Source organism: Amblyomma maculatum, chromosome 2 (assembly GCF_055883805.1).
Source record: "Amblyomma maculatum isolate TAMU_Amacu chromosome 2, ASM5588380v1, whole genome shotgun sequence".
Lineage (NCBI taxonomy): Eukaryota > Metazoa > Arthropoda > Arachnida > Ixodida > Ixodidae > Amblyomma > Amblyomma maculatum.
The window spans coordinates 67,955,681-67,979,569 of record NC_139345.1 but is presented as its reverse complement, the minus strand read 5'-3'; the positions used below and the strand labels follow the sequence as shown (position 1 = coordinate 67,979,569).

Sequence of the window (23,889 nt, the reverse complement as noted above, 5' to 3'; positions counted from 1 at the left end):
ACCACCGTGGGCACGACCCTTCAAAGCTTCACCGCTTCACCCCGTGGAGCGTTGCGATCGTTTCGTCACATCCGGCGTATGTTAGACGCGAAACTCCTGCCTTTGAATACGCATCGCGAATGCGCGGTTAAGCTTGTTTCTCATCTTTCTTCGCATGTTGCTCCGTGCTGTGAAACGCTTTGCCGATTACAACCTCGTTGCAAGTGGCTGCTGAAAGCACGGTCTCTTGGCTCAGTTCAGTGGTTTCCATCGACTGGAACAGTACTAACGCCTCAGCTGTTTTTCTTTAGGGAAAGCGCCCGCTTAGTCTTGCCACTGAACTGTGCGAGAGCCCACCGCGTGCTCGAGTCTGATCCCATTTGTTGCTGCCCACTTATGAGCCAAGGAGCGACCGGTAATACCGAGCGTGATTCTGACGATGCCGTCGGTCTAGATCCGCAAGCATCAACGCGCTCGAGAGGTCCCCAGTCTTCTGCTGCTCTTGGTAACAAGAAAGAAAAGCCTGGAAATGCAGCCAATCGTCTGAGCAGCGCAGTTCGACCTCCCTTACGCCGTCGTGGTACTGCGTATCGCACGAGCGATAAGCAGCCGTCGGGCAACACTCAGGTAACAGTAGTCTGCAAGTTTTTTGCAAAGAACGGTCACTGCCGGAATGGCGACCGGTGTCGGTACTTGCACCAGCTAGACGGCCAGTCTGAGGCCATTACACAAGAACCAGATGATCAGCAAAACGGAGACGTCGCCTCGAACGATTCGGCAAATGAGCCCACCGAGCGGCCACCGGCAAATGAACTTTGCTGGTTCTTTGAGAGTCACGGATACTGCCGCTACGGCCGTAGCTGCAAGTATTCCCACAGGCGCCGCCGCCGTACGGTTAAAAGCAGCGCTCAAGCTCCACAAGAAGCCCCCGTGAACAACTCACAGCAGTCGGACGAAAACAGTGAAGTCGGCAATCCGTCGGCGAGCGATCAAACGCCTCAGACGCCTCCACAAGTCGTTAGCGAACCTCCGGGTGACGGCTGCTGGCTCTTTGAGCGCTACGGATACTGCCGCTACGGCCGTGGCTGCAAGTATTCCCACAGGCGCCGTCGCTGTACTGAAGAAGCCCCCCTGAACGACTCACCACAGCCGGAGGAAAACAATAGTGAAGTCGGAAATCCGTTGGCGAGCGATCAGACGCCTCCACAAGTCGTATGCGAACCTCTAGGTGACGATGCCTCAGCTCAGCAACCTTCGATTGAAGCGGAGCTTGAACAGTTGAGGTAATTTCCCTCAGCTGCTTAAGCGATATTCTATGTATAGCCTTCCCACTACTACGTTTAAAAAAGTTATAGCTGTTTATAGTATTAGTGCGCTTTTTTGTACCAGCTGATCACTTATTTTAGGAGGACTTCGTTGTGGCAACGTTGTTGACGGACAATGGATACTCTGCTAGTCTGGCAGATCTCGCGCAGGCGTTCCTTGCATACCTCGCCAGCCCGCATGCACGTTGTTTCGGCTTTTCCGCCTTCGACGGGGAAGTGCTTCGCGCAACCCGCTTTCTTTTTTCTTTTTTTTTATGTAACCGTATTTCGCTTGTCTTCGCTGCGAACGCAGATATATTGTATGGTCACGCATGACAACCTTTTCCCAGATCATTTTGAAGGTAGCGCGAAAAACGAGGACCAAGAGTAGAAGGACACAACACGAGCGCTTTTTTCACAACTGAACTTTTTATTGAAAAACACGGGATAAATACCCATCTCGCGAAACTAAAACACAAGAAACAAAAGTGATAGCATCAAGTACAGGAAAAGTGTAGGGCATGATACAGCTGGTGGGGGTGCTTACTGACTAAGATAAGATGTAAAAACAAAAGCACAAAAGCCTCATAGTCACGAAAGCAAACAAGACTTACCAAAAAAGTCCTTCTACTCTTGGTCCTCGTTTTTCGCGCTACCTTCAAAATGAACCAGATTCAACTCGCCCAACTTTCAACCTTACTACTTTTCCCAGAGCTACTTGCGTTTCAAGGCTACTAAGCCCTGTGCCGATATATGTTTGTATGTGAAGAGATTTTTTTTTCTTTGATAAAAGCCAAATCACCTTGATAGAAACCATGCAAAATGCGTTTTTTTTTTTATCCAATGCTACACATTGGAAACCTTAAAGTGATATGGTTTATGTAGTTGTCAGCTTATTTAATATTGATAGTTTTTCAAAGGAAATATCTTTAGTCAAACTTGCATTATGTTGGGCTAAATTACTGATTCAAGAGCAGTATGATTTAATATTGCAATTAGAATGTTAATGACTAAATATAAATGAGACCTTGTAAGGTAAAAGATTACTCATAGATGTTCATTACAAAGTTATCACTTTGCCTCAATAAATAGTCTCTGTGGCTTGGGAAAGTGCATACAGTGTGAAACCAGCTGCCTTTTTGCTTTGCAGTTGGTGTGGTAATGTAGCTCACTTTGCTCATGTACTTACATTTCTGCAAAGGATTCCCATGGTTCTAGAATGAGCCACAGCATTTGCAATGAGAAACTTTCAAAGAAACAGGATTGCTGAATGAAACAATAGGAGGCCATCATATGCTTTTCATATAAGACAAATTTTCCAAGACATTGGCTGACATCACCGATCTGGCTCCTTTATGGTTATAGTAATTATTGCTGCTTGCTTTAAATATGTCATATTAGTATGGTGATATTATGTGTATTGCTGTGTGTGTGTGTGTGTGTGTGTGTGTGTGTGTGTGTGTGTGTGTGTGTGTGTGTGTGTGTGTGTGTGTGTGTGTGTGTGTGTGTGTGTGTGTGCACGTGTGTGCGTGCGTGCATGTGTGTGTGTGTGTGTGGGTTTTTCTGCCTTTGCCCTGTTATTAACTTTTGAGTTGTAATCATTATTTTTGTCTCTTCATTGCAGGCAGAGAGAAATTGGCCAGTTTTGTAAGCGTTTCAGAAGGAGCAAAAAAATAACTGCTGAGGATGGTACTGACAAGTATTATTTCGTGTTTGGACCAACAGACCCTGACTGGGTATGCCTCACTTCTGTTTTCCTTCAGTGCATGAGTTCACATTCAGCTGACAGCTTACCTTTTGTTATTTCTCATATCAGCCATTTGATGTAAAAGAACTGACAATGATGGTGGCCTTTCCAAAATCATACCCCAAAGAGGTAAGTTTTTGCTGCGTGGAAAAATGCTTTTGGTGTTGAAAATGCCACACATATATATATATATACATATATTTTACTTTTCTGCTGCTAGTGTTTTATGATGACTGTGCTAGATGAAGAAGGTGTTCTACCTCCAACATTGTTGAGGTGAGTGACATTCTTTTGTTACCTTTTTTGGGGGATTTATATATATTGTATCGCTGCAATTGTTGGGAATTTCAATGATGTAGACATGTATACTCATAAATCTGTGTCACAAAAAATATTGGGTGAAAAAAAAAAAAAAGGACCTGTGGCTTTGTCATAAACATTGCTGCTGCAATTTTGTAGGCTCGCAGTGAGTACGTCTCACACATAGTACTTTGCTGCCAAGAATACTCTTTGTCTTGCAGCACTATCGTTTTGCTATCGTGATTGCTTGTTCTCTTTTGGGATTGCATTGATGATGCCCTAGTTGCTTGTCATATTGCTCGCTGGAGGGCTTTTTACACCTGGCACCAATCAACCGCATGTACGGAAGGAGTGCCCAGTATCCTTCGCATTATTTTTTACAAATTCAATGTGCGCCTTGCCTGTAAGCATGGTCGATCTGTGGCCATAGGTGAAAAATGCAGTCCTGCAACCAATATATGGCGGGAAACAGGTTGAAAAAGTATGTGTTCACTAGACCTGTGAACCGTTAACGGTTAAAAACGCCAGTACTCTAGACCTTTGTTGACACAGTCCCGGTTCATATGATTTTCCATTTCATATGTTCAAAATTGCGGCCAGTACAAAGCTCCCCACAGAGCTAACACTACTCCCCCCCCCCCCCCCAATTAATACGTTCCGGGATAACAAGATTTCCCTGTTACTGCATTCAAAGTTGCGACAAACTGTGCTCTTATAATACGTTTTCTGATCAATGGGACATGCGCTAACGTGCGAGGGGGCCGAACCTGGGGGCTCGTGATATAAAAAACTGAACAGCGATACTCACCTGCCACGGTTGCTTTCCTGCGGTGCAAAGGGGCGATGCATAAAAGAAGACCAACAAGCCAACATACGAGGCGCCCGTTTCCGCCGAAACGCGACTTTATGATGTAGTGGCTTATTTGCAGTACCTCAGGGGCATATGAGGGAACAAGAGCGGGCCGGGTCTGGGGGACGCTGCATAAACAAACTATGCGTTTGTAAGCCATCACGATAGCTTCTCCACGTGTCAATGGTGTAATGGGGTGAAGCATCCAGAAGCAACCAAGGAACTGATTCCAGCTCACCATTGCTGTCTATGAACAGGATTTGTTATTAAATCTCTTCAGCTTTTAAGTCAATGCAAATTCGAACTGAACTCTGTGAGAACTAAAAAAAGAGCTGTTCATTCTTGATTTCAAGATATGCTGATCTACACTTCTAATCAGTGAAAGGGTCAACTCCAAATGACTTTGTACTTTATCCTACAGTTGAAATATGTCAAAATCAGGCAGTTTGGCTCATACCTTTCCCTGGTGAACACATTCTTTTATCACATTTTTATAAAAACATATAAACGAAGTTTTACTGTATTTTTTTAAACCAGGCTATCTCTTGTGTTAGTCAACGGTTTATGGTACCTTTTCTTACATCCTGTGCATTTTCTATGAAATGTACCTGCGGTGAATGTGTTCAGGAGCATGTGCAAAAGTTTTATGCTGGCTTTATTAATGATCATTTCTAATTCCTTCAAGTTGTTGCTTGGTGCACTCTGTGCCTAGACATACGTATGTCCCAGAACTAATGGCTGCTGTTTGTTGTGCTTTTAGGGACCTGAACAAGGCTGTGAAGGCGTGGCTTAATGAAAAGTACACTGCAACAAAACATGTTGGTCCAGGATCGCTCCTTCTGCGCCCATTCCTTCGCTGGTTTGACCGTAACCTTGAGGACTTGTTTATTGAGAGCTTAAGAAAGGTGATTTTAGCCTGTTCTTTCTTTGGAGTTTAATATTGAATAAGAAGTGTGTTTTCTTTTGCTGGTCATTCAAGCTTTGGGGTACTGTCATATAATTTATTCGTCTGCCTGGGCAGAACAACATTGAAGAATTTCTGTGGGTCGTGTAAGGACACATATCTGTTGACCTTGTTATTTGTGCCTTTTGTAATTTGTCTTATCCCACTGCAGGGCAGCATGGTGCCTATTTAATCGGTAATACTGTGGTCTACACCTGCTACTTGAAACAAGTGTTGTTAATGCTTCCTTTAGCTGCAAGGAATTCTTACATTGCCTGTTACTCTAATTATGGGTGCTTTGGATTGTTACTACTTTCAGTGTCTTTTGTGACTATTTCGAAACTTACCTCTTTGTCATTTATATTGTTCCACTTTAAATTTTAAGTTATTTATGCGATGGTGCTGTTTGTGTTCATGTTGTTCATGTATGGTGTTCTTATGATATGTTATCTTCTTGTCTTTTCTTAGGTCAAGAAAGTTCAACTTGCTGAGGCAGCTGGCCTTGAATTTGTCCCTTTTGAGCAGCTGGCAAGCACGGCTAAGGAAAGTGCAGAGCCACTCGCAGATGGTGCATTGTCCGAAGGATGCGAAGGCTTAGCCAGCTGTGCTACTGACGCTCAGGACAAGGCATGCGAGGACTTGCCACAAGAGCCGGGCCTAGCAGATGAGCTGCACGTGTTGACACTTAATCCCATTGAGAAGCAAGCAGGGTGCATTGACGGAAATTCAGAGGAGCAGAAAAAACAAGGAGCCGTTGCCAGCATCTCAAATGGCCTTGGTCACTCTATCATTGGTGATGCTGCCGAAAGCACCGATGAAAGAGCCAGTGGTTTGAGGCATGATAAAATTCAAAAAGAGCAGGACGGTTCCTCAAAAGGCCAGCACCAGTTGTCTGGTGCAGCCTCTTCGCTTGCGGATGCCACAGGTTCGCCTGGAAAACCTTCAATTGATACGTCCTCACAGCGAACTGGTGTTGATGTTACAGTGAACCAAAAGAAAGGCACCGAAGTGAAGTTTCGACGCCTGGAGCTTGGAGAAGGCGTGGCCACACTCGAGAGCACGAAAGTGGCTCTTAGGGTGCAGTGTGGCAGGTGCCGCTGCAATGCAGATGTTGTCACGCCCGCACGTCGCCGCAATGTGGTGACATGTGGCCGCTGCTCACGCACATGCAGCGTGACATTCCGGCCAAACTTGATGCATCAGTTCAACTCTGTGCTTGGCTACCTTGACCTCATTGACTGCTGCGCCGTGGATCTGGTGCTGTCCAGCTGTGCTTTTGCCGTGGACTGCTTCAGCTGCAACAAGAGAATGACCGTTGATGTGAGTCTTGCTGCTATTTGACAGCATTCTTAACAATGATTGCATTATACGTTTCATATGCGACTGCTTATGATTTGCTGCAGCGAGTAGGTTTTCTTATATAGTAGCTAGTTGAAGCTTGGAGAAGTATGTAATTGACAGTAGTATGCCTTAAACGAAATGGCACAAGATCGCCCGTTTACATATCAAAAAAGAAAACCAGAGATTGATACGATGGAAGGGGAAAAGAGTAACAGATCTATGCTTACTTTACTCTGCTAAAGTGCGTTATTTTCAGCTGACGTTTTTGTAGCCTAGTAGTGACAGTAGCGGCTTCAAACTTATGTAGGCCGCAGGCCAGCTTTTAAGCCAGACCCCTTTTTTTTCATGACGCGCAGCCTCTGCCACTGTCACTTTCTATGTCGTCGTCCTCATCACTAGATGACACTTTGGCTGCTATGGAAGCGATGATGGCTTCGTCAGACATGTCAGGAGAAGTTTCATTTTTGCTGTCAGTGGCCTTGTGGTGGCTGAACAACATGCATTCTGTAGTGTCTTGCTGCTCTAGCTCTTCAGCGATCAGGCTGTCACAAGCCTGGCCCTCTTACAATTTCTTCATCACCAGTGCACTGCTAGAAGGCAGCACACTTTAAGCAGTTCTGCGCTGTTGTAGGATCGACTTGCTGCCACAACTACCTTCACCAAGTGAATTGCACCCAGCAGCTCGATGGAGTAAACTTTGCACATTCAAGTGCTAAAAGAATTCATGTAACAGATCTTTCCTGTAGAGTTGCTTCACGGCTCGAATGAAGCCTCAGCTGGGATATCGCTGCAGTGTTTGGTGGCAAAAATCCTCCAAGCTTTGAGTTTATCCAGCACGACACATATCAAATCATGATCGACAATGACCACGTTTCTTTCCTTCGCTGCAGAATGGCAGTCATTGAAGTGCACATACTCCTCAAAGAGACTCCTGATCATCCATGCTTTTGGGTCGTTTCTGTAATGACGCCCAATGGCACTCGGGTGCCTTTAAAGCATCTTGGCTTCACCAACTTCCCAGTCACAAGTAGTGGGAATTTCTCGGCCACTTCTTTTGTCCCACAATTGTGAGAGTCCCAAGCTGTGTGCCTGCGGTGAGGGAGTTCATTTCCAAAAGCCAAAACATTGAGAACTATGGCTGGTTGCCACACGTACCATGCATAGCTTTGCGGCCCGCCGCTAAATCCCGCTGGAGAAAAGGCATTTGACATTTCTCGCTTGACCGGTCTCGGACGGACAGTGTGCCTCACGCCTGCTATACGTTTTCATTAAGCCCACCAATGTGTTGCAGATGTGTACTTATTTTGGTTAAAAAGCAGTGCTCAATCTTATTGGGGATAGTTATTAATACCCCATTCCCCAGAAAATATAGCATCAGCATTGTGAGAAAAAATTATGGACATTCCTCTGGCAAGGTGGTAGCTGTCAGCTGACGTGACCAGACACTGATTGGTTATAGAGTTGTGCGACATCATGAGACATGACGTGGCCACACTGGCACGAGCTGCCAATTTAAGCTTCTCCTTTGTGATGGGAGGGTGGGTGGAATCAAACCCTTCCGGACCCTTGTATCCAGAGTTAGACACGCCACCCCTGGGTGATGTATTCACATTCATATGGCTTGGTTAAGCAGGGCTTTATATGTATGTTGGGTGGTCTTTCACATGATGTCGTAGGTTACTTATAACTGTATGCTAAAAAGTTTGTGTGGTATAGTACAGGTACAAATTAAAGAATTGGTAATAAAGCGAGTTGCAAAGTGTGTATGCACGGGTATGGGGATCCACAAGAGGTGCCACAGACGAGAGCTGTGAACTTTGTCGCATAATACTCTTGAAGGCGGAGCTTCAGTATCCCCCTAAATTCTCTTGCTTGTGCAGTTGGCATGCTAAATGTAGTTTTTGTTTCGAAAGTTTGGTTTGAATGTTAACTAGAAGAGCTATTTTGCAAAACCTGCAGCTCTTAGAATTCTGTTAGCAAGCCACAGAAATCCCCTTTTATTTTTTTTTATTTTTTTTGCTTTCTCGATATGCAGGGCATACACTATGGTCAGCGACGTTCCGTTTGGTGCCAGTTCTGCAACACCAAGATGATTGTGCTCATGGAGTCTGTCAAGTTCCTTCAGCTGCAGCCTTCCAAAGCAGCTGGTCAGTATTTTGTGAATGTGGGACCAGTGAACCTGCTTACCATTTATTTATTTATTTATTTATTTATTTATTTATTTATTTATTCATTTTTGCGAGAGCATTAATTCATGGGGTGAATCAGAAAATCAGGAGGTATGTCTGAAGCCTTAAATTGGTAGGCACTGCTAACTCTGCCTTTGCCATTGAGATGGAAGGGTGATATTAGAATCCAGACTGCCGGGACCCTTTGATCCCAACACTGCCCCTAGGCCATGCAGGTACGTTTCTAGGGTTTGGTTAAAGCAGACCTTTGTATCTATGTCGCTTCTGGCAACTGGGGTCGGCAATATCTGTGATGTCATCTTTAAAGTTGCTTCTCTTTTTGTTTGCTTACATTAAACTTGTGTGACTCCAGCAGTGTCGTATGTGTCAAGCAATTTAACCATGCAAACTCGCATATGAGCCAGATTAATTCTGTCTGCATAAAAATGGACAGCAAGCCTGGTTCTTTACGGCAGTTATTGAAGGCTGAGATACACCTCGCCAAGTGTTTGGAACAGCGGGCGAGAAGAGAGTGACAGCATCATCTGCGTCTGCCTTCTACTAAGATAAACTGTGCTTGACTAGTGCTTTCGTACATAATGCTAGATCTAGCCATGTTAAGTCTCGCATTTCTTTTTTTTAGTTCTACAGGCAGAGGCAATGTGCTAACTCATGTTTTTCTCGATTTGTGCATTTTGTCTAGAGTGTACGCATGAATATATGTGTCCAAATTTTAATTCCTGATGTACTGACGACCTGTGAGTGTTATAATTATCCCGGTGTTTTCAATGATGCTGACTTCGTGTATTGTTTCAGAAAACGCTGGTTCAGCGTTTTCTATAAAGGCCCCCAAGATGGTGAAAAACGTGAAGGATCCTGCCATTCAGGAAGGCAAGCCTCTGCCAGATGGAGGCATCTGCAAGCACTATAAGAAGAGCTTTCGGTGGTTGAGGTAGGGGCGGTTGACATTTGTTGCTGTAATATTATTGGTCTTTTGCTAGCATTAGTGCATGCTGGCTGAGTCAAGAAATGTTATATATAGTACTGAGAGCGTTTTTGATGCCAACTGGAAAAAAAGTGTTCATGTAATCAGAATATTCTGATTGAGCAGATTACAGGGGTCCACTGTTATATTTAGTGAGTCTGACTGCATAAAATGTTTTAGGCTGCAAAGTTGCACAGATTGGCCCAATTGTGTTATCTGCATCGCTGTTTTCTTTTCTTAGCATGTAATGTTCCTGTGGGTCATTGCTGCTAAAACTGTAACAAACTCCTCTGACTGACCGTGATGATAAATGTTTGTGACATCCGTAGGGGGAGGATGGTCAGCAAAAGTGCTTTTTATTTTTCCCAGGTTTCCTTGCTGTGGAAAAGCGTACCCATGTGACAAGTGCCATGATGAACAGGAGGGTGGCAGCCATGAAATGAAGTTTGCTACACGCATGATTTGTGGCCACTGTTGCAAAGAGCAGGTGAGGAGTATTGGTGGTGGTGTTTGGGACTATGGTAAGACACCCTGCAGCTTACACTCGTTGTGTTACTGTTTTGTGAACTGTTGCTTTCTTGTGGCCGCTTCTGCTGTTGAAGGCACTCGCTGTATTCCTACACCTTATTATTCAAGACATTTTGTGCATTGAAAGCTCTCATCCAGAAATTCTTCCTGCAGCATTCTAGTCACTTCAGGCACTAAACTTTATCAATGGTAAATTGCTAAGAGCGTGCAGTAGAACCTCGATATGCTCCAGGTCCATACGAATTCCTGTTTTGTATGCTCAAAATCGCCAGCAATAAAATAGCCCCCTTAGAGTTACATCATTTCTCTTGGTTAATATGTTCCTAACATTATTTCCCAGTTTCTGCGCTCATAATTTTTGACAAATTATGGTCGTATAGTATTTTTGGCAATCAATCGAACATGTACTAACATACAAGAGGACCTGGGAACACTCGACATGGAAAACAAGATCTATGGCACTTACCCACTGCAGGTGCTTTCCTGCAGTGTTTAGGTACGGAGAGGCGAAACATCAGAGAGATTTAGAATAGGGGCCCCCAAGGAGCTTAGCGCATCAAAATCCGCATGCAGAGAATGTAAGGCATGCCTTGGGTCTTAGGTTAGCTTCAGGGGTGAACCCAATTTTTCTGAAATAGTGTGCACCTCAAGCCACCCTGAGTCACTTAGATTACGGCAACACGGCAGGGTCCGGCAAAGCGACGGCTGCTTGCCACAACACTGATTCATTGTTACCACTGCATGGTGTCGTACGTTCACGGCAAACGAAAGGCATACGACGCTTGTGCTATGTCTAAAAATGCGTGCACCATCATATTTTAGTGATAAAATGCGCACCATATTTTTTCTGATTGCTTCCGGATTTACCAAGCTGCTAGGCTTCACAAGTTTGCCTCATTTGGTTGCCATGGAGACCAGACGTCAAAGCACCGGAGGTTCAAATGAGGTTTCCCGGCTCTGCTTGAATTGGCTAAGATTGGTCAATTTCGTCTTTTCTGAAGCATACAGTTTATGTCACTGGTACTTTTGAATTAGTTCTGTACAGTAATAACACTTTTTGGTTTTGTATCATTTAAATGCATTTACAGTTAAACCTCGTTACAGGAGACACTCAAGGACCCAAAAAAGATGTCTGTTGTAACTAAGGTCTCTTGTAATAAAAAATTTTTACCAAATTGTATGTGCAGCAGTTTAGATTCCTTTATCTAGATGCTGTTCCATATCAGAGTCCCTTTTTGCCACAATATATCGGGAACCGAGAAGGAGTGCCTCCTCTTGACTGGGAGGTCATCAGCCACACAAGAATGTGATGTCAGTGGCTGAAACAATGGGGGCATTTTGACCTCCCAGTCAAGAGGAGACACTCCTTGATTCCTGACATATTACAACAAGAAAGAACACTGATATAGAACAGAATTTAGATGATGGAATCTAAACTGCCACACATACGAGATGGTACATAGTTTACCTCAGGAGAACGGCAGTCGATGAGTGCAAGCCCGCTCTGCTGTATTGGGAAGACCCCTATTCTAAATCTTGCTGGTTGGCTCTTAGGCTGCGCCAGAGCACACTATTTTCTTGGGGCCCCTCAAGCCTTGGGGCGCCCCATTGTAAAACTCCCTATCAAAAACGAGTCAATGTATGAGGCACTTGTTCCCACAGAGATGCAACTTCGTGAGGAGTAGGGCAGTTGCAGAAGCTTATTTGCAGTGCCTTAGGGGCGCCAGGGTGAACCATTTGAGAACTACAGCTATGCGCTTACATACAAGTGTGCTGGGTCTGGAGAGCTGGAACGTGGCTTTAAGCAGTGGCTTCTTCACAGTTCATTACTGTTATGGGGCAAAGCATCCAGCAGCAACCAAGGGAGCAATTCTGGTTCAGCATTGCCGGCAATGAGCCGAATTTGCTACTAAACCTCTTCTGCACTTAGGACAACACAAATGCAAACTGAATTGTGTGAGAACTGTAGAAGGAGCTGTTTATATTTGACATCATAAAAAGCCAATTTACACTTTTATCCAGTGGAAGTGGCTAAATGTCTTTGCACCTCATTGAGCTGATAAAATTTTAAAATCTGGCAGTTTGGCTCATACATTTGCTCTGATAATACATTTTTTCTGCATTTCTTAAAATCATATTAACAAGGTTTTACTGTATTTGTAAGCTTCTATTTATGGTGCATGCTGACGAATGGCAGCTAGTTGAAATATAACTAGGGCTATCACCTACCGCACACCTCATGGCCTCAGTAGTGAATGCGTAAAACATTTCATTTGTGTTGAACGTACACGAGATTTTCTTGCTTGACTTCAGGCCATTTAAGATGCTAATGTCACTGCTAAGTGCATGCTGCTCGCTTTGGGAGTCGCACATGCAGTGTGGAAGTGCTGCTCAATTTGCTCCATTCTGCTCCAAACTGCTCTTCCTGCTCCAAAACGCAATACTGCTTCGATATTGCTCTGAACCGGCTGCCTCAATGTTTTGTTATCGAATTTAGTGCATGCCGGTTTGCCGCACAGTGGGCCTACAAAAAATTTGATCCGATGCAGGTTGATTTGCATTTGAGAAGCGCAGCAGGGTGATGGCGTGCAGGTTGTGTGCACACAGTATAGGAACCAACATAGTCAAAACGATGAGCACACTGGTAGCAGAGGTTTGTCTCATATTGTGCTGAACCTAATATAATATTTTCATAAATTAAAAAATTGTGGAGCATAATGAATGTTTGTTCAAATGCAAATTTAAAACGAGCCACATGCTCTAGGTACGTGATGTAGCACTTTCTGGGGCCTTTTGAATCATTGGGGGTGAGGGAACGTAGAGCAGTGAACGAATAAGACACCGCAAACTACCGCGAGCTGTTGAAAGCTTGCCCAGCCGCAAAGAACTACAAGAGCTATTCCAATGGTTCTACTGTGAAACCAAGCAGGTACATCACCGAGGCTGTCATGCCTATGCACGGCAAAAGCATGCTTGAACTGTTGTGAAGGTGATGCCACTTAGATATCAGTCACTGAAAATGTTCTCAAAAGTGTTGGAAAGTCATACAGGGCCTATTACCAGCGTGCTGAAATTAATAAAGCCCCATAGGTATCAGTCGCGAAAAGTGTTCTCAAAAGTGTTGGAAAGCCACCTCACCATTGTTGAGAAATTTATCAGCAAAGGATATGCACAAGATAGCACAAATGTGCTGCTCATCAAGTTAACTCCAAACTAGTGGCTGTGCTAGAGCGCATCAAAGTGTTAGACTCCACCTTTGAATCTATTGAGTCAAAATATGAAGAGCTTTTAATTAAAGTTGGGCGTTCAGTTATGAAGTGTAGTCTGCTAGTCGGTTTCACATTCTTGCTCAGGTCAGTTGTGTTAATTTAAGGATTCGTACATGTTTTTGGCTGTTTGTTGTGTCTTGTCAGAGTTGTGTACGTATTCAGCAAAGCATTAAACATGGAATAAAAAGTGCTCAAATTGGGTATTTTTGTATATCAGGAAGCAAAAATTTTCATTCATAAAAGCAATGGAGCCTAAAAACGTGCTCCAAAACATAGTTCGAGTGCTCCAAAGTTCTGAGTCTGTTTCTCCAAAGTTGCTCCAAAATGTCTTTATTACTGCTCCCTGACCAACTCCAAAATGCTTGAGCTTGCTTCCACCCCTGCACATGTAACACTGGGAAACACTAGAAAGTGTTCTCTATGCCTTTTTCGTATATGGTTGTCTCTTGATAACTGGGATGCGAAGAGAGTGAAAATTTTTCAAGTTAGCAGAATTTGAATTGTGGGGGACTATTATACACTTGATGTTCATAGGAGAAAGGCGTCAGTTCTGGTAAACCAGACTTTTTGAGTGCCTCCACTGTAGTACTTGCTTGTTAATACTTTTTGCCCGTGTAATGTGATGGCTTGAATGTTTGAATTTTTAATCATCGAAGGTGTTTCACCGCCATCAGGTGGCAGTCCACATTGCCCAACCTCATGGTAAAATCGTGGCATTCATTTTGCAGCCATTTGCTGCGGAGAAGCCATGTATTGGCTGTGCGAGCTTCATGACTAAGAAGCCCACAGCCCATTGGGAAGGAGGTCGCGGCTGCCGGGATAGGATTCGCATGAGCAGGTATACATCACTTTTGTAATTCGTGGTGCTTTTTGCCAAGATTTCAAGGCAGCATGTTGTGAGGTGCTACGGGGCTTTGTTGTATTGTCGGTGGCCATTGCTATCATCGTGATTTGATAGATTAAAAAAAGAAGTATCATGCACTCTTGCAAAAGTTACTGGAGCAAGAAAAACAGTTGACACACTGGTGTTCATATGTGTGCCTTGATCACAGTGAAATTTGGTACTGGACAGTGCTTTATATCCAGGGAAGGTTTTTCTAAAAGGGCAGATGTATATACCTCTGGGAGGTTGCCCCACATCCGTTTAACTGAACGTGGTGTTGGTAGAATATACAGTCATAGCAAAAGTGGTCTACAACACGGAGCTGTTGACGGAACTCGTGAAAATTGCATCGAAACACCATCTAGCCACAGAGACAGGGACAGCGATACATGCATATCAATAAAATGGAGCACCGCCACATTTATTTAGATTCCAGATTGCTGTTGCGTTAAAATAACAAAGTGATCTGAAAAGTTTTTTAAGTTGGAGAAAATTACTTTTCAAAAAAATAGGGAGGGGGGGTTGAAAATTGCGAATTTTGCCATTTTCTATGTTACACTTTCTATATCATGTTGTATCATGCCATGAGCCCATTCTCCTCTAACTTGTCGCTGCCTGACCTGTGGCAAAGGGAGAGTTCATTTTCATAGCGGTGGGCAGATTGACCGGTAGAGGTAACTTGCTGGAAGAAGCGCATGACTTTGATTACCTTCCGTACACCGACGCCTCTTCCAGATCACTCCCTCTCCCACCACATCATGGGTAGCAGCGTCTCCTGTGCTGCGTAGGCACTGTCGTTGATGTGTTATCACTCTGAGCATTTGTTTTCTTTGCTGCTGTTAACATGCTGTTAACTTGAGAGCCAACAGTGAGGTACGGTTTCAGTGAGGGCTTAGCTTGAGAGAGACGAGGACAAGAGAGGGTACACAGGATGAGTGCTAACTTGCAACTGAAACTGGCGTTTGCAAATGCCATCCACTTTTTGGAAAAACAAGAGTCCTTGGCCGTTTTAAAGGCCAACTAGCAAGGGAGCTTCTTGAGCAATCATTTATTCATAAATTAGGAACCAATAAGTGCGCGAGTAAAACGTAGGTTGTTCTGTTGAAAAGGGAAGCTTTGTTTCTAAATGCTTGATAATTTGTTTCGTATCCTTCCAGTATCTTTCCATGTATTATCTGAATTCTACTTCTCTAATCTTCCATTATGGCAGTAAGAGCCAATGCTATTTCTTACGGTAGTGATACCCATTTGAGTCTACGTTAGATCAAAAAATTCAGTTGCTCAACCCTGCATGGTGTTGCTGGCATCTATTTGAACTTTCGGACTCTGCAGAGGACGAAATATTGGCTATCTGTGTGGGGTTCTATCCCATCTCTGCTGGTTGCCTATAAGTACAGTGCAGTCCACTTATAACGATATTGAGAAAGCCGGAAAATGTGATCATTATAACCGATTATTGTTATATCTGAAGCGGCAAGAAAAAAAAGAGAACAAAAACGCACACCCACGTTTCTTCATGTTTGTAGGCTTGCCTGCTTACCAGCAATGAATAAATCTGATTGAACAACGCCAACCATCGTAATCTTTTAACTTAACTTAACATCGTAACTTAACATTTTATTACAGGATACACCAATAGCCGTAAAACAACTTAAGCGTACTTAAAGTTCGCGCTCGCTTGACGATTGCTGTGAGCATCGCTTCCAGTAGCGCATACAGTTGTGGATATACACGAAACCAATTAGTGGCTGGATGAACAGCAGGACATTCCCAGCCTTGATGATAGTTAAAATCGTAGAGTGTAAATGCCCGCATTTTTTCGCAAGGCTTCCAACTTTGAAATCCTGCTGTTTCATCTCGAGAGCTATCGAACTGTCGTTGTGGTCAGCTCCATCCACAGATGAACAATCGGTGATGGCAATACGGCCATACCCGTTGCACGCGACAGGCAGCGATTGCGATAATGCTAGCACCCCACATGCAATGGTCTTCGCGGATTTCTTCGTGCATTTTCGTTTTCGCCGTGTATATCAAGCTTTCATGTCATCCTCTTCTCAGTAGTATTTCATTTTCTTTTTATCAAACATTCAAATTTTTGTGGTAAACATCTACCAGGCGGCGATAAGCTATCGTATCCAATATGCCGCCGATAATCGGTCGTTATATCTGGTTTATTTTTACATAGGGGCAATGAAAAAGCTGATAAATCCCAAAAATCTGATCGTTATAAGTGATATATCGTTATATGTAGACTTCACTGTAGTACAATGAGTTGAAGCTTTCTACTGGCTCGGTGCTTAGCTGGTTTGGTGTGAATTGCCTGGGAAGTAGGCCTTTGACTCTCTTTTGAGTAAATTAAAAGAGGGCCACAAGTGTGCTTTATCGCACGAGCTGGATATAAGTTGCCTTATGGTGTAACAAGTCACTTTCCCCTTAATTCAACAGTACACTCCATGATCCCTTTTTCGAGCATTTCACCACAGAAAAGCCAAGCACCAGGCCGGGGGAAATTTTATGAGTACTGTTAGAAAACTGGTGGCTAACCAGCAGTACCGGGGATCGAACGCAGCAGCATCATCCAAGTACAAGGTGTATGTTCTACTGCAAGGCAACCGCTTCGATGCATGCTTCTGTACAGCCTGAGATAATTGCACAAATACAGATTATCACAGTTTGAAAAATCTGTCTACTTTATTCCAAATTTAATCTTTTTCTATTTGCTGCCTTCTATTTTTATATTTACTTTTGACTGTCTGTGTACATTCGATGTCTACAGACAAGTGCGGGTTGCGCTTATCTATGATGTTAGTGAAGTTATTGTCATAACAGAAAGTGTATAGACAGATTATTGCAAATGGGATTATTTGACCATTGTTTTTTTCTGCCACAAGGTGCACCACTGCTCACATAAAAATGTCACTGCACGTTTTATTATTAGGGTCATGCATTTATTATTGGCAGTGGCTGCTGTTACAAAACTCAACTTTAAATTCAAGTATAGAAAACTCAAAAACCTTGAACCTGCATAGAGCTGATCATGGCTTCTTGGAGTGCTTTGCACATTCACATAATACCACTAGATGCCTCTGGCAATTTTGAGAAGAGGCTGCATTCATCATTGCTCCTACATTCATGTTTTCCTTCTTGGCATTCATAAGAAACTTCCAGCTTCACAACTTGTCTATTGTGTTTTCAAAGAACAGCTGATAGACAATATTATACTGCAAACAATTAGTAGAGGCGGTCTTTGTGAATATTCATGTCAAATTTAAAAGCTGTGTGTAGAACGTACAATTTAAAGTTTTTCTTCACGACTACTTGCGACCGATTAGGGTGGCACCTCACCGCGCATTCTTAGCCGCCCAGACCAGCCTCTACTCATTGATGTAAGCGGGTTTCTGAATGTGCCCTTTCATTAGGTGCAAAGAAGTGATGTCGGCAGGATGGCACGTGGAGAAGTAGTGCACTTATGCAATGTTACTATTCTTTATTTTTACACGTCAGCCTGTTTGAGTTGAGGCATCATTTTTAATCAGTAATTCGAAGTTAGTAGAGAACTTAAAGTACTTGTACAGGCATGTAGTAAAATACTGATTGTGTGTATTTTCTATCCTTGGTACTTTTTCGTGGTCTATTTAGGGGTGATGTAACCTTTGAAAACGAAAAATCACGAAACATTAGATTTGGAAGATTATATATTCCAGTAGTATGTTTTATTAACTACCCTTTCTGCAATTATCAATGCAGAATTCGTCATAAAAATGATGGGAATTAATTATATAACATACTGCGGTAGCCCCGGAACCGTGAGCAAGTGCCGAAAATGCCCACACTTCACGTACCCGCCATTCCTCTCTGCTGAAAGGAGCGCCGCCATCTTGGTCTTATTTTTGTTGGTGAATTCTTGTGCTTTCTTTTACCATGCTCGCCTCGGCGCAGTCATCAGTTGGCAGCCTCACGGCAGCTTTCGAGTTTCCTGCTCTCAGATTCGAGGTTGCGATTGGATGAAGTGCGCGCTTCGCTAGAGGGAGGGATCGTGCCACTGCTATTGGCTGCTGCCCGCGCTGGTGCAATAGTCTTTGCCTGCGGCCCCCACACGTAGTCTGCTCTGGCTTTTTCCTCTCATCGTTGGCTTTATGCTATGCTCTCTTTGTGCTGAGAGAGTAGCCTCCCTTCTTATTCACTGTGCACATTATGTACTTCTGTGTTTGGGACTGGGCAAGGAGTCTTTCACATAAGCAGGCTGTTGCCAACAGAAATTTCGTATTTGTGCCAGACAGCTGCATAGGATTCTTCAAGTAGTCTCAGCAGTAACAGTAATAGAGACTGCTTTGGCATGCAGTGCATGGACTCTAGAGTCACAAACAGCGTGACAAAATCTTATTTTCGCGTATAGTTCTATTTGTAACATTTTGCAGTTAGAATCTTGTACTCTGTGGACCAATTGTTTTGTTTTCTGTGTCAAGGGATGACAACAAGAAGTTCAGTGGTGCTAGCAAGACCATTTCAAGAAAAGCTCAAGACAAGGCTAGTGGAAAAAAGTGATGCTGAAGAAAGGTGAAGGGTTTGGAGCCTTGCTGGAGTTATTTTGTACTTCAATAAAGAGATTAGTTTTACAAAAACTGATTTTTTTTTTTTTAGAGGGAAACTGAATTGTTGGCAACTGTTAGCAGCTAGCTACAGTGTGTAAACTCGAAATATGCACTGTTAGCTGCTTAATTAAGAACACAGTGGGAGATCATAATTTGGGATTCAAGATGTTGTCCAGTACAATGGAATCCTGGGCACACCTTGAATTTACTGACCTTGATTTCAATCAATACTACGCTGTCAAGTATCTTTGAAGGCACAAGTTGGTTACTATGTTTTCTTTTATCGATGTGAAGGAACTTTATAAAGCACACAAACTTTAGTACTGCAGTCATTCATGGATTACAATCTCCTGCCTTATATTTCTGTTTTTGGAAGCATGAATCATGACAAGCGAGCAACTTTGGGGACGTGTCCCATTAGGCAATAGAAAGGTTACATAGTGGTTAACGATAGTACATTCAGAGTTTGTGCATTTTCTACTCTATTTAAAACGTCGGGGATACTGAAAGAAGAAAAGATTGGCAGTGCACAGCTTATTCCTATGAACCTGAAGATTTATGTACCAGTTACATGATTAGCTGTTGACAAATTAGCATTTTGTCATTACCGTGATACTGAAAGAAAAAAAGATTGGCAGTGCACAGCCCATTCCTATGACCGTGTAGATGTTGTGGGAAGGCACATATCACTGCTCCTTCCCCTCCTGGCTACGACGCGGCGGCGAGGGTGAAGCGCGGCCTCTCCTCTTCACATCACGTGACAGCCTCCTTCCCCCTCTCTTCCTCGACTGCTGTGGCGAGGGAGGCGTGCGCTGTGTGTGGGTGTGGTGGTGTGCCACCTCGACAGAGCGTGGACGCGTCCGGAAAAGAGGGACTGGCATCAGGTGAACTGAATGTTGATCGTGTGCGCGCGGCCGAGAGAAACCATTAAACCGGTTTACCCTTTGGTGCTCGGTGTTCGTGTTGTTCTTGGGGCCACCACTGTGGTCTGAGCTAGCGGAGCGTTGATTGCTCTGAAAGCAGAGCCGCAGCCCCATAGAGAATCCCACAATGTATGTAGCAGTTATATGATCAACTGTTGACAGATTAACTTTTTATCATTGTCGTGTAGTGACAATGCAAGACAGCTCGGTCCAAGTTTCCCGCGAGTGCAAAAAAGCATCCATTTTAGCATATCTTGCAAAATTGTGCATTGTTAGCCACATTTTTTTTCACAATGACGGCTGTGAAGTTTCCACACCACAGGAAGCTTTACATCTTTTTTATGTTCTTATTTCTGAATTTATTTCTATTTGAAATTTATTTAGGTTTTTTTTTTTTTATATGCTGAATGTAAATATGAGACAGTAAATAAAACTTATATTTGCATTCAGCACATAAAAAAAAAAGCTAAATAAATTTCAAATAGAAATATTAGGCACTAACTTTAAATTTACCAGAAGGGTTGAGTGGGTGAACATTTTGTGTCCCGCTTCCAAAATATGCGCCTGCATCGACCAAAAGCTCTGCATGGGTGCCTGTCCACTCCGGCTGCTCAAGAAAAAAGATGGCAGACCAATATGCCGAGAACTGTCCAACCGGATCGTCTGACCAAATGAGCCGCCAGAAAAGCCACCCACCACATATACCGTAATGACTTTACCCACACAGATCTTAGGGCACAAGCCATGGCACTTTGAAGAGTTCAGACAGAAGCTTTTATGAACTCATCGAATGGCTCTAATTACTAAAGGCAAAGTTAATCTTTGCCAAACTTATGACAAAAACCTTATCGCAGATGATTGTCTATGGGGATGGGATGGAACCAAGTGGGGAAAGATTGAGATAACAAAGAAGTACTAGTGAGTATCGTAGACTGGATCTTTGCCTCTACCCCCCGCTGTCTCCCCTTTGAGGCTACCTGGTGCGACAGTGGTCTACTACAACACCAAAAAAGGCTTAATAAAGCTTTTTCCTCCAATCTGAGGTTTTGGTACCATCGTTTACTTTCAATGCTGCTGGGTTCTGCAGCTAATGAGGCAAATAAGCCTTTCCAGTAATTACAAAATGTACAGAAATGTTGCTAGTATATTATCATATAAGGCACGTGAGTTTCAGTAGCCTGACAAATTACTGCCTCCTGTAATCGAGAGCAGATGTGAGCATGAAATGGGTACGGGATCTGTGGTAGCCTTGTAACCTTTTGTGAATGGCTGCATGATCATGACATGGTCCCAGATGTGTATAACTTGCAACGCAAATGCTTTCCGCAAGACAGTTTCTACCTCTGCTTTCTTCAGGCTCCATTGCTCCCACATGCAGAGATTACGTAAGCATGTCAAATATTGGGCGCCTAAATTTGGAAGGCACCACTGAGTTAGCCATACTCAAATTGGGTCGGACACCAGTTTTGGTCAATTTGGACAGTTAATTCTGGATGCCCGGGGCCAAATTTTGGAGGTGGCCCACCAAAATGAGTAGGTTACCACTGAATTGTCATACTCAAATTAATTCGGGCACTATTTGGGTAAGGTCAAATTTCGGAGGTCCACAGAGTGAAATTCCGGGGGTGACCCATCTAAATCTGAAGGCCACCACTTCGCCATACTCAAATAAATTGGAGTTGGACACCGATTTTGGTTATATTCTTATGAAGTCAAATTTCGGGGCTCCACGGGGCCAAATTTTGGGGCACGGACAGACACGGTCCAGTACGAGGGCTTACAGTGGAGAGAACTCGTCCGCTAAATCTCGTTCGGTTACTGGATGTTCCAATTTCGATGCACGGATGACGGTAAATCGGTGCTTGGATGTAGGCTCTCGGTTCTGGTTTGATGTTGCCTTAAGGTCGCCAGCAGCAGGAGCCAAATCATTTCATGCTTCGATAGTATACCATGCCCGCTGCTATCGAGGCACTCTAAACATGGCTGCAGCTTATCTCGGCTAACCCTGGTTACGCAAGCGAAAGCTTTCACTTGAATGGCAATTGGAACGCCCACCTAGGACTGTCTCAAAACAAGAGTGTATTATATATGCGGCATACAACCTGTGGCGTTCCCATGTCTCATTCGGGTCCCTGCTCATGAGTCTTTGTGGGGTAACATATCCAAGCTGACAATCTCTCCCGAGATCTTAGCTGCCGGGTTAATGGTGCAATGCTTCACCCATGTTGCCTTATGTCACCCAGTTTACTCTTTTTCCCGAACATCTCCTACTGTCTTCTGCCTTCCTTATCGCTGTGCGGTGGTCCTAGGCCCCGGTCTCCCGATCATATCAGTAGTGTGGCGAAAGCTGCAGACTGGAGCTTTCCCTAATCTGTGGTTTACAGCAAACTCTATTCCACCCTAGTCTCTCCATGGTGCAAAGACTTACCATACGACCACGCTGCACTTCATATGACGTGGACAACGTGGACGTTCCACAATTATATGACTGACAAACACCTGACATGTGGGGCCCTCCTGCGCACCATTGCTGCTCAACATCTGTGGATCACCCAGCACGCACTGTAGGCCGCAGCGTCCCAAGGGATCCTACCGACCTTCTCTAAAGCTGTGCAACTGACTCTCGGGTTAGTTTTCCTTTTTGGGAGTAATAAAGATTTCATCATCATCATCGGCCAAATGATCAGACTCGGCCCGATGTCTGTGAGTACCCATTGTCTAGGCACGGCCGCTCAATGGAGGCGCACTTGGGTGCGGCCCGTCGCGTTGCCCAGAAGAGCCGTATTGCGCCTAGTTCTCATCGCCACCGCTGCGGCGCCACCGCTCCGGGACGAGTCCGGGCGGAGAGCTGTGCGCAGCGGCCGTGGCTGTGCTTTCGTTTCGGCGTCCGCGTGGTCGGCGCTTGCTCAATTTAGGATTTATGAGCGGCGTTTCACACATTATGTGATGCTACGTGCAAGTTTGCTATTGATAAGGTGATAGCGGCATGTCATCATCACTGGGCTTTTCCAAGTCATTCGTGTTTACAACGAGAATTGAGGCAGTCGTGTGCTTCGCTGAGTGGGCACCCATTTAGTTGCGTTTCAACCACAGTAATAACGTATTAGATATTACAATCTTGAAATCGGGACAAGGTTTGGGGCCATTTATTCAGCGCGCACTTTTCTGGAAACTTACAATTCAGGACGTAGCGTTCAACATTATTGTTCAGCCTGTTCCTCCGTTTTCACTGGAAATAATATTCAAGTGGGTACAACCACCTAAGCATACTAGCTAACACAAACTGTTGCAAAAGAAACAACACAAGACAGCCAGTTCATCGACACGCCCTCAGGCTCAGGCAATTTTTTTTTTTTTTTCGTTTGATTGTGAAGTCGAGTGATGCACAGAAGGCACGCAAGCTTATTTTACAAGCGAAGAACTTTCCTCGAAAAAGGTTTATGTGCAAGCGTGATTTTTTCCACTGTCAGATTGATGTTGCCTGTCCAGTTGGTCAGCAGTGGTCGCATTAGTTTGGTTAGGTCCTTAGTGTGACTGCGGTCTTCTCTCTCGCAAATAAACTCCCGAAATTGCACAAGATAGGGAAGACGGGATGAAACTAACATGTTGCATAGCTTGCTGCTTCTTCTGACCTCCGGGCACTTCATCACCGTGCTAACAAAGGTGCATGGTGATTTTCAGATACCTTAGGCGTCCGTCATCAATAATTTTGATAAGTCGAGGGTTTTGCAGGAATCACAAGGCACAAAGTTAATAAATGGATGGGGACTAATAAAATAAAATTATTTACACTCTAAAGTAAGCACTAGAAGTTATTTAAACTTTGGTAATATATAAATAATGAAAACACGGGCAGGCACTGAAAACAGAATAAATAAAAATGTTTCATGAGATTCTGTAAAACTATTCATACTTTCTCTTCAAATGGACGTGCAAGGTAACCAGCCAAGAATGCAATCGGTGTTAACTCTATCTCAGCTGCTGGTTCACACCACACATGAATAAATCCAAGCTGACTCGAAAACTCTCTCGCAGCAGATGTGATATGGCAGTTGGCAAGGTACGACTTTCATAATC

General features: G+C 43.9%; 2 protein-coding genes across 2 annotated transcripts in view; one reads left to right on the top strand and one right to left on the bottom strand.

Annotated features, from left to right (window-relative positions):
• Positions 1-1,061, bottom strand: part of Pmvk (Phosphomevalonate kinase) — a 35,534-nt gene extending 34,473 nt beyond the window's left edge. The window contains exon 1 of the mRNA XM_084594381.1: positions 923-1,061. The gene's annotated coding sequence lies outside the window, so the exon portion shown is untranslated. The remainder of the gene's footprint in view (positions 1-922) is intronic.
• Positions 10-18,919, top strand: LOC146198898 (uncharacterized). Its single transcript, XM_084594377.1, has 11 exons — positions 10-1,262; positions 2,908-3,019; positions 3,100-3,159; positions 3,251-3,306; positions 4,941-5,085; positions 5,592-6,443; positions 8,500-8,611; positions 9,449-9,584; positions 9,987-10,104; positions 14,143-14,252; positions 18,764-18,919. The coding sequence occupies exons 1-11, from the start codon at positions 79-81 to the stop codon at positions 18,840-18,842; spliced, it is 2,964 nt and encodes a 987-aa protein (XP_084450503.1). The 5' UTR covers positions 10-78; the 3' UTR covers positions 18,843-18,919.
• Positions 18,920-23,889: the final 4,970 nt, after the last annotated feature.